The sequence below is a fragment of the Panthera uncia genome (genome assembly GCF_023721935.1).
Source record: "Panthera uncia isolate 11264 chromosome D3 unlocalized genomic scaffold, Puncia_PCG_1.0 HiC_scaffold_8, whole genome shotgun sequence".
NCBI classification, from domain to species: domain Eukaryota; kingdom Metazoa; phylum Chordata; class Mammalia; order Carnivora; family Felidae; genus Panthera; species Panthera uncia.
This window is the reverse complement of record NW_026057586.1, coordinates 13,291,679-13,306,880: the sequence shown is the minus strand read 5'-3', so window position 1 is coordinate 13,306,880 and position 15,202 is coordinate 13,291,679. Positions and strand designations below refer to the sequence as shown.

The following is a 15,202-nucleotide window of genomic DNA, read 5'->3' as shown; positions in this document are numbered from 1 at the left end:
CTCATGTCATGATCTCGTGGTTCATGAGTTCGAGCCCTGCATCAGGCTCTGTGCTGACAGCTCAGAGCCTGGAGCCTGCTTCGGATTCTGTGTCTCCCTCTCTCTGCCCCTTCCCCACTCACACACAGTCTCTCTCTCTCTCTCTCTCTCAAATATAAATGAACATTTACAAATTTTTAAAAAGAAAGTATGGGAAATCTATTTGTTTTTATATGAAACATAATGACATTAGGAAACTTTACTAAATTCCACATTTCTTATCCTTTTACTCAGGTATCTGCCCCCCCCCCCATCTGAGTCACACAAACACAGAATGTATTTGAAATGAGGGCTCACAATACCAAGTACTTACTCTGAAAATATTACTTCCTAGAAAATGATCGAAACCAAGCCTTGCCAATGTTTAGGATGCAAGGTGAGGATAACATCACGAAAAAGATCTGTGTTTTGCTTAATTCACTGTCTCTTAAAAATGCAAATTTCTAGAAAAATAAGTTCTCAAATCTGTAAAGCTTGTTCCCCCTTTATTTTTTTGTTGTGATTCAGAAATACAAGATATGAAAATTAGGTTACAATTCTGCCACAAAAGCTTCCAAAGTAGCAAACACAAGTTCTAATATATATCAAAATAGCCATGTGCATTCTTACACTTTAAAAATGTCTTTAAAGTTGCCCATCAAGCAAGTGTAAAATATAATAGCTATGAACTCCTCTTCAAAATATCAAATCTGCCATCACTGCAGCGAACTAAGCAAGATTTAGTCCAGGATATGGAAGGTTATGTTTAGTATGTACTTTTTAAAACTGAGTTACTAATAAGAACTAAGGACATGAGAAAGATACAAAGCATCGTATGTCAAAAACTATGAATATTTAAAAGTGTCCTCATGTGAGTAAGACATGTTTAAATTAGAACATGACATAATAAAATTAAATCTGTTGATGATATAATTCAGTAAAAAAAATTATCATGGTATTGCCTTCTTCTAGAAAGACAAACACGTACAATTCTTTGAATTGAAGCAACTATTTCCTAAATGTTTTTGTCATCTAAATATTAGAAACGGTCTCTCAATGTTTCACTTCCAAGAATCGACAATATACGGTTTAACAAACAGATTTATAACTAAACGTATATACGTATTAACGTAAAGAGGCCATTATGGGCAGCATTTTTAATTCTCTCTCTCTCAGCTTTGAAAATTAAATATTAAAAAATACAGAAAAGAACAATTACCTTGACTTGGTTTTTTTGTAAAAAAAAAAAAAAACCTTTTTAAACCTTTTTCAGTAATGAAGGGTCCTTGAATATATTTTGGTATTTCTATGGATGAATGACATCAGGCATTTTTAAATAAATATACTCGCAAATACGCTATAACAAAACAATAAAACCAAAGCCGGCAGAGACAAGATTTAGAACCAACACTCACATAATAAACTGTTGTTGGCTACAAACAGAAAGCCAACATTTCATCAGAATTGTAATTAAACTCTTTCTGCCACAGGTAAGGCATAGACACTTCTGTTGAATCAATGACCCCTTTAAAAAAAAAAAAAAAAAAAAAAGCCAATAGCTTCCTGAACAATCTGACTCATGGTTTTTTGTTTTCCTTCCCCTGAGCAAAAACACAAGTCTACGTAAAAAAAAAAAAAAGAATAAAAATTGAGCCAAAGAAGATAAAAAATAGAATTTGCCTTTGTCATACTTTCATGTTTCGGATGAAGTCAGATCTTTGCGTGATGCTGCTGAATTTCTATAATCCTTTACCAAACCCTTAGGGCCAGATGTGTTTCAGATTTCTTAATTTGTTAGATTTGGAAAAGGTATATGGGACATACACTGGATATTATGGAACATCTCCACAGAATCCGGGGCGTCTCTTCAGGAAAAATGAGTAGCAGATGAAATGGATAAATCAAAACTATAATACATCAGATTTGGCTATCAAGTGAATAATGGCACTAAATTTAGAAAGAGGAAAAAAAAAAAAAAACACCTTACTTTTCAAAGCTTTCTGGATACAGAGCTTTGGCCCTTTGACATCTCTGACAAAAAAAGCCCATTCCCTGACATTTTGGTCTAAACAAAATCTGCTCTCGTGAGAGAGCTTCCAGTGGGCTGGGGATAATAGTTCCCACCATGGAACAGGGGCTCTTCAGTTTGTTCAGGTAGCAGATTCCCTGGAGGTAATAACAGTACAGTCTATGAGGATAACTTGAGGAGTGTATATTGAAATAACTGTGGTTAAATAGTTAACTGTATTAAATGAGACACCATCTTGGACTAGATTTTCATATAGACCAGCAGTAGAAAGTGCTGATATTCAAGGAACATTTAGGGGAGAAACAAATACAAGTGAGAAACATCCCGATATTAACATAAATGTTTTCCGTACATTAAGGAGACACAGTCATTACTCTCTCTCAGAGGCTGTGAAATACGACCTAACATAGTTTGCAAACAATAAACGGTGGCTGTAGGAGACTGAATCATGAAAGTACTGTGGCTCAACCCACCCCCACAAACTGCAATGAAGTCATTCCAAGCAACGTATATATTCGATAATAATTTCTTCTAACTTTGTCAGTGTTAAAGTATGCCATTCCCAGATCCTCATTAAAAGAACACCAGGAAATAAAGCCATGAAACATCTTACTTAAAAAAAAAAAAAAAAAAAAAAAAAAAGAAGAAGAAGTCATTTTGAAGTCAAGAGAGCCAAAAACTCAAGAGCAAAAAAGGTTGGCTATAATTTTTAAGTCTTTAATCTTTTGTATGCATAGTATATGCATACTTGTGTATGCAAGGAGGAGGGGGGGTAGCATTATGAGGAAGGTGACTTGCCTTCAGCAGGGTAGCAAGTACAATGATGGCGTGAAGCAGGGAACATCGGCCAAACTCATCAGAGGCACTTTATTGTAGAAATCCACTAAACTGAGCAACGGAGCTTGGGATCTAAAAACGGCAGTCACGGGGCCGAGAGGGCTCCATGGCTATGTGACAGGAGTGATAACTGGGCTTCCTTACCATGGGGCATGGAGAGAAGGTTCTCTGGGTCAGCAGGAGTCACAGAAACGATGGGTGATCATTTTCTTGCCAAGATGAGGATCTGCGAGCTCGGCCCTGTCCTATCTTCTTTTTCTTAATGAGGAAACCGTACATGGACGCTCATCAGCCTTTCCTAAAAGCTACATGTATGCTACGAGAAGAATGTCACGCTTTTCTAAGTTTTTTCGTGTTTTAATTAATTCATGAGTTAATTTAAAAAGTCAAGTCAAAAAATTTTCACTGGCCATTTTTTGTTTTTGTTTTTGTTTTTTTACAAAAATAGTATAGCAGTATCAGCAAAACTGGAAAGGAAGGGATGGGAAGAATGGAAAGAGCCCTCTAACGGAATGGGCGGGCTCCACGTCACCATGGCTATTGAAGAAATTGTAAACTTTTAAGCTTCTAAGATTTTACTTCTCTTCAGAAAAAATTGGGGGAGGCTGCCTTTCCCCGTGAATGAAAAATGAGAAGTGCTCTAAGCATTCGCGTCTATCTAAAGAAGGCAGGAAAGCGTGATTTTTCCTACTGGAGGATACTTCTCTCCTTCCCTTCCACTGCACTGCCCTCTCTCATCCCCCTGTAGTTTTATGGGATCAAAGAGAGAGAGAAGCCACGAGTTTCCACCAGAAGCACAGGGAGTCAGGAGCTCTCTCGTGCATTCAGAGTCTCCAGCAATGTGTGAAACTCCTCTTGAATCAAATACACCATGTTAAAAAGAAGGGGGAAAAAAAAAAGGCTCCCCAAACCCACAGACTGCCTTTCGTGGAAGGTTAAGAACGTCCTCGAGACGTCGTCCTATGTATCATAAGGTACATTTCTGGGCTTAATCTCAGTGGAGGAAGAAAAAGAGAATAAATAGAAAAATGTAAATGATCACTCTGGAATGACGTTCTTTCCCCTGCTCACGGGCCCTCTGGTCCCATACGATCCTCATGTCTCTGCCTCAGACGATCAGGGGCCTCCCGTTCCATATTTGCATAGTATTAATAATATCACCGGGCGCTGAACATCTATCCCCTCGCCTGAGCCAGGTATCTGAAGAGCGCCAGTCCTATCTCACAGATTCAAAAGCAACACATTTAAGTGGCTGTAGGCCACAATCTGGGTCCCTTTAAGCAGCAGGCTGTTCAGATTATTTAGAAACAGTCTTTTCTCCCGGGGTAAGAATTAGGCAGTTTTGTCTGCAACTTCAGATTTCGCTCTCTGCATCATGCAGCGACGGACTATGCTGTCGAAACTTCCCAGGTAAAACAGAGCAATGGTGCGGAACAGGCCCATGGTAACCACCTGCAAGACAGAGACAGACCCCTGAGCTCGTCCGACAGCACAAAACAACAGCTCTCTTCAAGGGTTTGTTTTTAAATTTTGTTTCTTTTGAGAGAGAAAGAGAGAGAGATGGAACATGAGCGGAAGAAGGGCAGAGAGAGAGGGAGAGAGAGAATCCCAAGCATGCAGGGCCCAATGTGGGGCTTGAACTCACGAACCGGGAGATTGTGACCTGAGCCGAAGTCCGACGCTTAACCAACTGAGCCACCCGGGTGCCCCTGATAAACGGTTTCTAAGACACATCTTCCAATCTGCTCCAAGGATAGGCACGATGAAAACCCCGGAAGTGTCAGGAGAACACAGAGGACAGGAGCTGTCCGCTCTGCACCCCTGGACGGCACGTGTCCGTCAGAGGTGTCACAGCGAAATATTTGTCCGATTAATAAACTCAAATTATACAAAGAACAAAAATAGGTATTCCCACTAGTCCTAGGGTTCTACCAGCTAGGGAAGAGCCACTCCAGCATCCCAAATATCCAAACTACCATTAACGCTTTGTGGTGCAAGACTTACGTTCTGATCGCAAAAGTCAGACCGCATGCTCAGCGCTAACACTGTGGGGAGAAAGACACCGTGCTTGCCCTCCACGAGCTTATTAGATAATTGGAAAGACAACCAGCTGGAGGAGGTAATTACTGCGTCCAGTTGAGACAGCGGATGTCCATTAACTGTCACTCTTTCTGCCACTGCGCTCTCCCTAGGAATTTTTTAAATTCCTAGAAACACAAGGAGAGGCATTTTCAAATACACCCGTTCTCAAAAACCTTGCCTCCCACGTGCCCTTTTCCAGAAAAGTGTTAGAAGAGTTAAAAAGGCACATTAAGCGGTCAACAAAGAAAAACAATGTCATGTGACCCAGGAGGCGGGGGACCCGGCCCAGATGAGAGGCAGAGGGGACTCCCGGACTTGCGGCAGTCAGTCCTGATGGGTGGCTCAGAGGCTCCAGGAAGGATTCCTTCCAGAAGGGGAAAGTGACAGAGTGCCTGATATGCCAGAGAGGAAATGAAGACGGTCACTGTTAATCATACATAGAAAAAGGCCAATAATGGTTCCGGGGAAAACAAAAGGTTGCACAAGAAAGGAAAATTGATAATGTGTAATACAGAGTTCGGCTGCGAATAGCATTTAAATAACCAAAATAATGATGACCTCAAATACAGATCTAACCCAAATCGCAACAGAAGTAAAAAGGGGGGTGCGAATGGAGGGGAGGTGGCTGTAAGCAGGAGGAGGGTGTGAAGACGAGCTAACTCCTCATCTGTCTGGGTAGAAATCAGCGGAGGGGGCCACGGCAGTCTAGACTCTGGATGCACCCTCGATGGAGATGTGGAGGCGAATCTCAGGAGGCCCCGCCCACAGGACAGCGCGGCTGCGCGGGGGGCGGGCAAAGAGGGGCATGTGGCACAGGGGCCGCTGTTGCTCCGAGGGAGCCCTGAGAACACTGGTTCTCGGAAGGGCGTGTCAGGACAACGCTGAAAAAACTAAGAACCAAAGGGAGGCTGGAAAAAGGCAAGGCGACAGGGCCAGCAATGAGGTCAGTGGTTGCCCAGGGTTCAGGAGGAGGGAGGGAGGGTTGAGCAAGCGAAGCACAGGAGAATGTTCGGGCTGCGGAACTATCCCACGTGACAGTCCAACGATGGTCACGTGGCAGCTATACACCTGTCAAAACAGGTGTGACCCCAAGACTGAACCCTAATGCAAACCAATGACGTCTGCAGACTGGCTCATCAACGGTGACAACAGACCGTGCTAATTGATGCAAGATGCTAAGAATGGGGGAGCCGGGTGGGGACAGGAAGAGAGCTCCCTAATTTCAACTCAAATTTTTTTGAAACGTTTTATTTATTTTGGGGCGAGTGAGCATGAGCGGGGGAGGGGCAGACAGAGAGGGGGGCAGAGGATCCGAAGTGGGCTCTGCCCTGACCTCAGGGAGCCGGATGTGGGGCTCGGGGAACCCTGGGGTCGTGACCTGAGCGGAGGTCCACCCAGGCAACTCAGCCCAACCAACTGAGCCACCCAGGGGCCCCTCAACTCAAATCTTCTATCAACATAAAACTGTCCTAAAAAATAAAGTTTATTACTTGAAAAGAAAAAAACACCTAACGGAAAGAAAAACACATCAAGAAAAAGCAACTGTAACACCGCCTGCCAAAACACCAAAATACTTAAGTCCAAGGAATTTTACTGTCTTGGGAGTTTTCTGCAAAAAGGCAACATATAAGGGGAGACTAGCAGTTGGTGGGTTGGTTGTAACAGTTGGTCAGAAAAGGAAGCGTGGGGATAGAGGGGCAGAGACGAAGTCTTGGAAAGAGGGGGAAGAAAGGCAGAGGGTGAGCGGGTCAAAGGTCAGAGGGTTACCCCACATGCCGTCACGGAGGCTGTTTACCTCAGTGGTACTGGGGAGCCACTGAGGGTTGCCATGCCAGGTGGGTCTGCAGTTCAGAAAAACCATCGTGGAACAGTGATGGCGCTCTGGTGCACCGGGCCTGGGACGGGTGCTGTGAGACACCCGGGATGGGGGGGCCGCGCCCCGTGTCACCGGAGGGGCCGCCACCTGCCCCAGCTGGTTACTGCCAGGTGCCGTGAGGCCTTCTGATTTCCCAAGAGAAGTCCAAAATCTGCACTTTGTGTGGAAAATCTAATTACAAAATTTTTATCTCAATAAGCACACTCGTACCAGATGAACCAAACATTTTATAGGCCCTCGGGCCCCCAGTGGCGACCTCTGGCTCGCAGAGCGTGAGACCCAGGCAGGGAGCCGACCGCGGCGTCCCAGGCCCGAACTGTGAGAGCAGCGGCCGCTGGGTTAAGGAGCGGACCAGGGACTGGAGGGAGGGAGGGATGGACCTGACCCCTCACGCGCGGGGCAGAAGGAGGGGGGCCAGGGACGCCACCCACTGCCTCGTCGGGCTCCTGAGTGAACACGAACACTGATCCTGATCACAGCGCCAACACGGAATCGGGGCCGGGATGCTGGGAAACAGGGCTCTACTGTGGGCAGTGCGGTCACAGCCCGGGGAAACGCCTCAAAGAAGCGTATTCGGCACCGGAGTGGAGGAAGCAGCTCCGTGCTCAAGTTTTAGGTTTGGCGTCACGGAAGCAGAAGGGACGAGGTGACCACACAGCACGTGAGCAACGCGGGCGGCGGCTCCAGCCAGCCTCCGAAGCTCCTAGCATGTGCCAGGCGCGGGCCGAGAGGGGCGTCACGTAGTACAGCCTCCGTCTCTAAGAGAAAGTCACAGAGTCGTGGAAGAGAAGAGTGAGGGAAACCCACACCCGAGCCATTTGGGTTTTCAGCCTAGACACGGTCGGCGGCACGTAACTTCGTACCTGGTTATAAACTACCCATCGGCGTAGACAGGCCCCTTCGCGGGCAGCCTTCTCTCCGTCTACACTCCACCATCCGCCATCGGGTCTGTGCAGAGCCAGCCCTCCGTTAGGACACTTGTTATATGACATGGCACGGGTAGCACTTTTTTGTCTGTGTCTCCCCCTAGCCCGTAAGCCCCTGGGGCTGGAGACATTGCTCCCTTCTGATTCTGCACACGGCACATCCACAAGCGGTTAGCTTCCGTGTGGCCTGGATGGACCAGAATTTGTGGAAGAGTAGGCTCTGCGTTGAATCCTTGACTCGTTACCTCCCTAGGCTTAGTTGCCCGTGACCTGACTCGCCTAGGAAAGGTGTTCTGTTCCGATACCCAGTACCCTCCATCACTCTACCGCAAACACTCGGATCGGTGGTTCTCAGACGAGAACCCGGACGAACACCCCGAGGGCGGAAGCGGCCTTCCCTCTCCGTGTCCACAGCGCCCAGAACACAGAAGACCTCTCCCCTGTCGGAAGCCCTCCGGTGGTGTCTTTAACCTATGTCCAAGTTTCGTGTCCCTGACACAGGGAGGGAGACAACGGATACGGCCCCATCCTCAGATGAAGTCACTGAGTCTTCCTTTAGCCTTTTCTCATTGGGGTTCAATGAAAGGCACTGTCTGTCTGTCCGTCTGTCCGTTGACATAGGCATAGCTCACCTGCTGGAGCCCTTCAGTAATAGAAGTCACAGGAGCCATTCCACAGGTCAGGGATGAGAGCATGTACCCATCTGAGCCAATGGAACTGTTAAAATTTCCTTGCTAAAAGAAAAGGAAAAGAGGCAACGGTAGTAACCAGGAAAGGAAACAGCACGGCAGAAACAACGAAGCGGGCCACTCTAGGTGGCATACCAGGGTGACAGAGCCTACCTCGGAGCTCACAGATGAACATGACCTTGGCAGATGGGCTGGAATAGTGACACAGGTGGTTCCCAAAATGTACATCCGTGGACGCTAGGGCTCCTGAGACCCTTTCAGGGGATCCAGGAGGACAAAATGACAGTCATAGCAATACGAAGACCTTAATCGCCTTGTCGCTGAGTGACATCTGCACCGACGGGCGAAACTGCTAGCTCATTAGCACAAACCACAGTAGCAGCACCTCCCCACTGCCACATGCACTTGCAGTAATAATGTACAGAAATTTAAAAAGTCTTTAAAGAGGCGCCTGGGTGGCTCAGTGGGTTGAGCGTCTGACTTCAGCCCGGGTCATGATCTCATGGCTCGTGAGTTCAAGCCTCCGTTCAAACTCCTTGCTGTCAGCGAAGAGCCTGCCTCAGATCCTCTGTCCCCCTTTCTTCTGCCCCTCCCCCACTCTCTCTCTCTCTCTCTCTCTCAAAAATAAACAAACATTAAAAAAAAATCTTAAAATAATTTTTAAATGTCAGTTGTGCTTTAAAATGCCCTTGATAGGGGTGCCTGGGTAGCTCAGTGGGTTGAGTGTCCGACTCTTGACTTTGGCTCAGGTCATGATCTCACGGTTTGTGAGTATGAGCCCCACACAAGGCTCTGCACTGACAGTGTGGAGCCTGCTTGGGCTTCTCTCTCTGCCTCTCTCTCTCTGCCCCTCCCCTGCTCGCTCGCTCTCTCTCAAAATATATAAACTTAGAAAAATTTAAAAATAAAATAAAACGCCTTTGATAAAGCAATAAAATTACTCATTTTTTTTAAATTTTTTTTTTTAACATTTATTTATTTTTGAGACAGAGAGAGACAGAGCATGAATGGGGGAGGGTCAGAGAGAGAGGGAGACACAGAATCCAAAACAGGATCCAGGCTCTGAGCTGTCAGCACAGAGCCCGACACGGGGCTCGAACTCACGGACCGCGAGATCATGACCTGAGCCGAAGTCGGACGCTAAACCGACTGAGCCACCCAGGCACCCCTAAAATTACTCATTTTATTAAATCTCAACCCTTAAGGGCAAGTCTTAAGAGCCTACGTCACAAAAAGAGAGGGCACACCCAGCGCCTTCTGCTGTGTTCCGTACCCAAGGGGGACGGCTGCCCAGCAGAAAGGCCCTCCTCTGACTGTTTAAGTCATGAAAATTAATCTGTGGTTATTCAGACTTGGGTATTTGGAAGACATTTTGTGGAACACGAATGACAGGAGCCTGTGACTTCAAGGAAAGCTGGCAGCTTTTATGGTCAATGTTAACATCTGAGCTTTCAAGGAAAAATTACGATTTGTGAAAACCTGTCCGCCATTGTGAGACTGTCAGCTGCCCAATATGTAAAGACTTTTATGATAAGACCAGCAGTGATACGAATGGATGAAATTTGTTTTTTTTTTTTTTTTTGGTAACTCAATGAACCCATATTTTGCACATGACGGATGCATAACATTACAAAATCATGAATGGGTACAAAACATGCAAAGTGCAAAGACCAACGGGTTTTAATGTAACAGAGAACAAAAAGTTCATTAATGTGGTTTCCAATTCCACACTGTAATTAACCTTTAAGAAACTACTATTCATCCGGTTTGGGTTTAATATCAAAGAAGAATGTCTGCAATTCTCTGAAAAGCCTATTTAATATTCCTCCATTTCCTAACTACATATCTGTATAAGGGCAGATTTTTTTTTATATCCTTCACTCCAAACATTTTAGGGCAGGCGGAATGCGGAGGCAGTGATAAGAGTCCAGCTGTCTTCTCTTCACAGAAACATTAAAGACGTTGGTGAAACGTAAAACAATGGCACTTTTCTCGCTGAAGCTGTGTTTTGGAAAACTATTATTGTAGAAAAATTGCATTAAGATGTAATGGGTTAAATTGTGGTTATTTTAAGCGGATTAATAAATACTTTTTAGATTATGCATTTGCAGTTTCTAATACGGCAAGCATTGATAAATATAAACCTGTAAAGAAATCACTGGGATGGTCAATAGTTTCCCGTGGAAAGTGGCCAAAGAATGAAGTTTCAAGACCACCTGACTCAAGGAGCCCTGCCAACATACAAAGAGCTATTTCAGATCGTTCAAGGCACGGGCTGTGTCCGCTTTGATCTGAGGGGAGCAGGAAAAGCTAAGTCCGCTCCATCCACTCCTGCCATCTTTCTGTGCCCTTTTTTTTTTTTTTAATGTTTATTTCTGAGAGAGAAAGTGCAAGTGGGGGAGGGGCAGAGAGAGAAGGGGACGGAGGGTCTGAAGCGAGCTCTGCACGGACAGCAGTGAGCCCCACGTGGGGCTTCAACTCACGGACTGTGAGACCCCGACCTGAGCCAAAGTCGGATGCTTGGCCAACTGAGCCACCTAGGCGCCCCGCTTCTGTGCCTTTGAGCACAGGGCACGGGTCTCCCAACTGGCTGTATCTTAATGGAGTTCGATACTTCTCGTATCCTGCTCAGCCGGTGCTCGTGCAACAGTGCATGCGGCCCTTCAGGGAGGCTGAGCAGCCCGCCGACACCTCATTGCACGGGTCCTCAAATCTCCCACGTGCAGCGTAGGCCTGAAGTTTACAGACATCCCCCGTTGGTGTGTGTTCTTCTGCACGTGGGCTGACAGGATGTTGTCAAAAGTGTGTGGCAGTCGGGGCGCCTGCGTGGCTCGGGTGGTTAAGCGTCCGACTCTCGGTTTCGGCTCGGGTCGTGATCTCACAGTTCCGGAGTTCCAGCCCCGCAGCGGGCTCTGTGCTGACAGAGAGGAGCCTGCTTAGGATTCTCACCCTCCCTTTCTCTCTGTGCCCCTCCCCTGCTCTCGCTCTCTCTCTCAAAACAAACCAACCAACACCTGAAAAAGAAAAAAGTCTGTGGCACATACGTTGTTTTAGAAGATGGCAGGCTCCAAATAGACTCAGCAGCCTGGAGGCACATTATCTGGGTGGACAGGATGGTGGCCTGGTGGGGTTGGACACACTTCCTTGTTAGTGAGCATTTGGGAAAAATGGCACTGGGGAGCAGGGAGGTGGAAGGAAAAGTCCTTCGTCAAGGAGTCAGGCAGTTAATCAAGTACCTAACATCGCCTACAAGTGCGAGTGCTGTGGGCAAGCAGCAAAAGGCAGCAGGGCCAGACATGGAACATGGTCCCCACTACTGACACACGGCTCGAAGGTCTCACGTTCTTTTTAAAGAACCAAAGTTCCCAGGCATCCTTACTCATCAATCTGTTCCTAAGGTTAAGATATGTACTTAGTTTCCAGAAGCCTACTACTTTACATGGAATCAATAAAGCATCTAAGGGAGAAGAGTGGCGTCCAACATGCGACATGAATGTGACCCAGAAGCAACAATGACTTACGCTTTAAAATAAGCCCTGGGACAAACATCGTATCTCTTTTCAGAAATCCAGCATCACAACTATTAATGAAGAAAACAAGGACTGTACTTACTATGGCATCCTTAACAATTTGTTTGGCCACTTGCTCTGGTTTGCAAACAGATACGGTCTCTGAAATCAGACGAGTCTCCAGAGGCTGAAGGTGGGAAAAAAAATGGATGCATCAGTACCATTATTGCCCATTAAGTTAAAGAACAAATAGTTCTTTTTTTTTTATTTTTATTTTTTTTACATTTATTTATTTTTGAGAGACAGAGAGAGACAGAGCACAAGCGGGGATGGGGCAGAGAGAGAAGGAGACACAGAACTGGAAGCAGGCTCCGGGCTCCGAGCTGTCAGCACAGAGCCTGACGCGGGGCTCGAACTCACGGACCGCGAGATCGTGACCTGAGCCGAAGTCGGACGCTCAACCGACTGAGCCACCCAGGTGCCCCAAGAACAAATAATTCTTACAACCCTCCTTCCCCTTCTTTGTAAATAATTCCAGTTTTCCACCTTTGAGCAGATTCCTACTTTTAGAATCCGGTCCATCTGGATTCTAACTCGGTTTCTACCTGGTTACTGTATAAAATTTAGCGCAGTAGCTGAAGCAAGATCAGGAGGCCCTTGCCACTCTCCGTTGGACACGTGTGGTCTCGGCTCCAGTGGGGACCACCAGAGCTGGAATAAGAAAACGCCACTGGGACCATCCCGGTAGACGCCTCACTGCTGGCCAGACACCTGACCGGCAGTGTTTATGCAGAGCCTCGACCGTGTGTCCTGAGCAAGATGACCAGCGTCTCCATTCTGACCATACTCCCAGGCTAGCAAAAGACTGACACGCGGACAGAGCTGAGGCCATGGGTCGAGACAGCCCCAGCCCAGTCCCTGTTCAACAATGCTGCTGCTTCTTAAAGGACCTGCGGAGGAGGCGGGAAAGAGGAAACTGGGACAGAAAACACCGAGGGGCCCCTGGCACGGGCTGTGCGCTCATTACCAGGCTGGGGCATCAGCACCCCAAATCAAAGGTGGTTAAAGGTCCACCTCAGTTGTCTCCTTTCCTGAATTTAAAAAAAAAAAAATTTTAACGTTTATTTATTTTTGAGACAGAGAGAGACAGAGCATGAACGGGGGAGGGTCAGAGAGAGAGGGAGACACAGAATCTGAAACAGGCTCCAGGCTCTGAGCGGTCAGCACAGAGCCCGACGTGGGGCTTGAACTCACGGACCACAAGATCGCGACCCGAGCCGAAGTCAGATGCTTAACCGACTGAGCTACCCAGGCGCCCCTCCTTTCCTGAATTCTTAACTGGAAGTCCTTTCTCTTTTCATCTTTGCATGTTGCTGCCTTAATATATATTATAGCTACTTGTATATTTGTATTTTACCTCCTAAGTTCTTTGTGGGAAAGGGCTCCCCCCTACACTTTTTTTTATCTTCCTTAAGGTGACATAAACACGTGCTCAGAAATTCTTTAAAAGGGAGTTTCAGTTTGAAGTTTTAAAACTTAACGCCTTAAACTGCATGAAACTATACATATTTTTTTACCACGTAGGATTGAGAAAATTAAAATAAAGAACAGAATGTATTTTCTTAAATTGGAAAAGCATAGCACTTCATAAAAATCAAGTACTTCTTGATGAACCTGAATTAAGAGAAGGGTTCTTCTGAAAGTGCCTTGCTCCTTCTTCCAGACCACCAGGCCACACACACAGTAGACTGAAAAGCACTATGGCGCCCCCTGCAGGGCTCACACATCGACATAGAATTTCATTTATCCAAAGTTGGCTCAACACTACACCAGAGGGAAAAAAACCAACTTAACATCAAAATCAGATCTTCCCAGGGAAATCACCACTTTTTGTCAGCTTTGGCTTCAAACAGAAAAGACTGCTTACCAAATGTTACAAATCCGCTTAGCGGGCCCCTGCTCATTCTAAGACAGGGCGTTTGGCTTACATTTACTTCTTTGAAATAGTTGTAATTTTAAGAGGCAGACTCAAAAAGAAGTGAATAGGGAAAAAAACGTTCTAAATCATACACATCTTTTTGCAAATACACAGTCTATGGAGCATAAGTGCCAATTTTTATGCTGCAGAAACTCGCACTTACTAAAGCATTACTACGAAGGAAAAGAAAACCAATCAACGCCCATTCAAGGTAGTTAAGTTCTGGTCGATTCCTTTCTTCTCCACTTGATTCATGTGCTCGGAGGATGCCTACAACGCATCAAGGCAAGGAAGAAAGAAGTTCCTTTGAACAACGTGCAAAGCTTGCATTCAGCTCAGTCTGTCATTGTGTGTGATGTACCTGTCCAGTGCTGATAAGCATCATAGAGAAAAGCAAAGCCAGAGGAAAGGATGGTGAGTGTTCCAAGGGACTGACATTTGAGAGACAGAGGGTCAGGGAAGTCCTCTCAGGGTGATGTCTGTACAGAGATAGAAAGAAACAAGGGATGAAGCCATTTGAACATCCAGAGAGAGGGGGGAGCAAGTGTAAACAAAGCCCACAGGTGAGGACAGCCTGGGCAAGCTCAAAGAACAGATGGGGGGCTCTGGTAGGGCTGAGGGCAACAGGAGACACCACTGTGGACAGGTGGCCACTGTCCACATAGTGCAAAACCCAATGAGCTGCAAGACCTTTGGATTCGGGGCACCCGGGTGGCTCAGTCGGTGAAGCTGCTGACTTTGGCTCAGGTCACGATCTCACAAAGGGCTCTGTGCTGACAGCTCAGAGCCTGGAGCCTGCTTCGGATTCTATACCTCTCTCTCTCTGCCCTTCCCCCACTCATGTTCTCTGTCTCTCAAAAATGAATAAATGTTAAAAAAATTTTTTTTAAAAAGAAAAGACCTTTGGATTCTACTCTAGGCATAATTGGAGCCACTGGGGCCATACTAACACATGACAAGACCAACGTGTGCGTTTTAATACTAACTTTAAAGGAGTCAAAATTAAAAATTCAGTTTTATGATGGCGGGGGGGGGAGGGGGTCCCACTAGCTGCATTCAAGTGTTCAACAGCCACAATGTGACTACCAGATTGGAGAAGGCAGACAGAGAACATTTCCATTCTAGAGCATTCTATTAAACCGTGCTGTTTAAGAAGGGTTTTTCTGGTTTTGTTTTTGGCTTTTTTTTTTCTTCCTTGCAGAAGAGGTGTTTGAACAGGGGAGTGACAAGACCTGACTTACAGTATAAAAGGATCACT

The 15,202-nt window shown here is 46.1% G+C and overlaps 1 protein-coding gene across 1 annotated transcript in view; it reads right to left on the bottom strand.

Moving 5' to 3' along the window:
* Window positions 1-3,441: 3,441 nt before the first annotated feature.
* Window positions 3,442-15,202, bottom strand: part of KDSR (3-ketodihydrosphingosine reductase) — a gene marked incomplete at its 5' end in the record, with an annotated part of 36,406 nt that continues 24,645 nt past the window's right edge. The window contains 3 exons of the mRNA XM_049619761.1: window positions 3,442-4,336; window positions 8,401-8,502; window positions 12,070-12,153. Of these exons, the coding sequence (XP_049475718.1) occupies window positions 4,217-4,336; window positions 8,401-8,502; window positions 12,070-12,153 (306 nt within the window). The remainder of the gene's footprint in view (window positions 4,337-8,400; window positions 8,503-12,069; window positions 12,154-15,202) is intronic.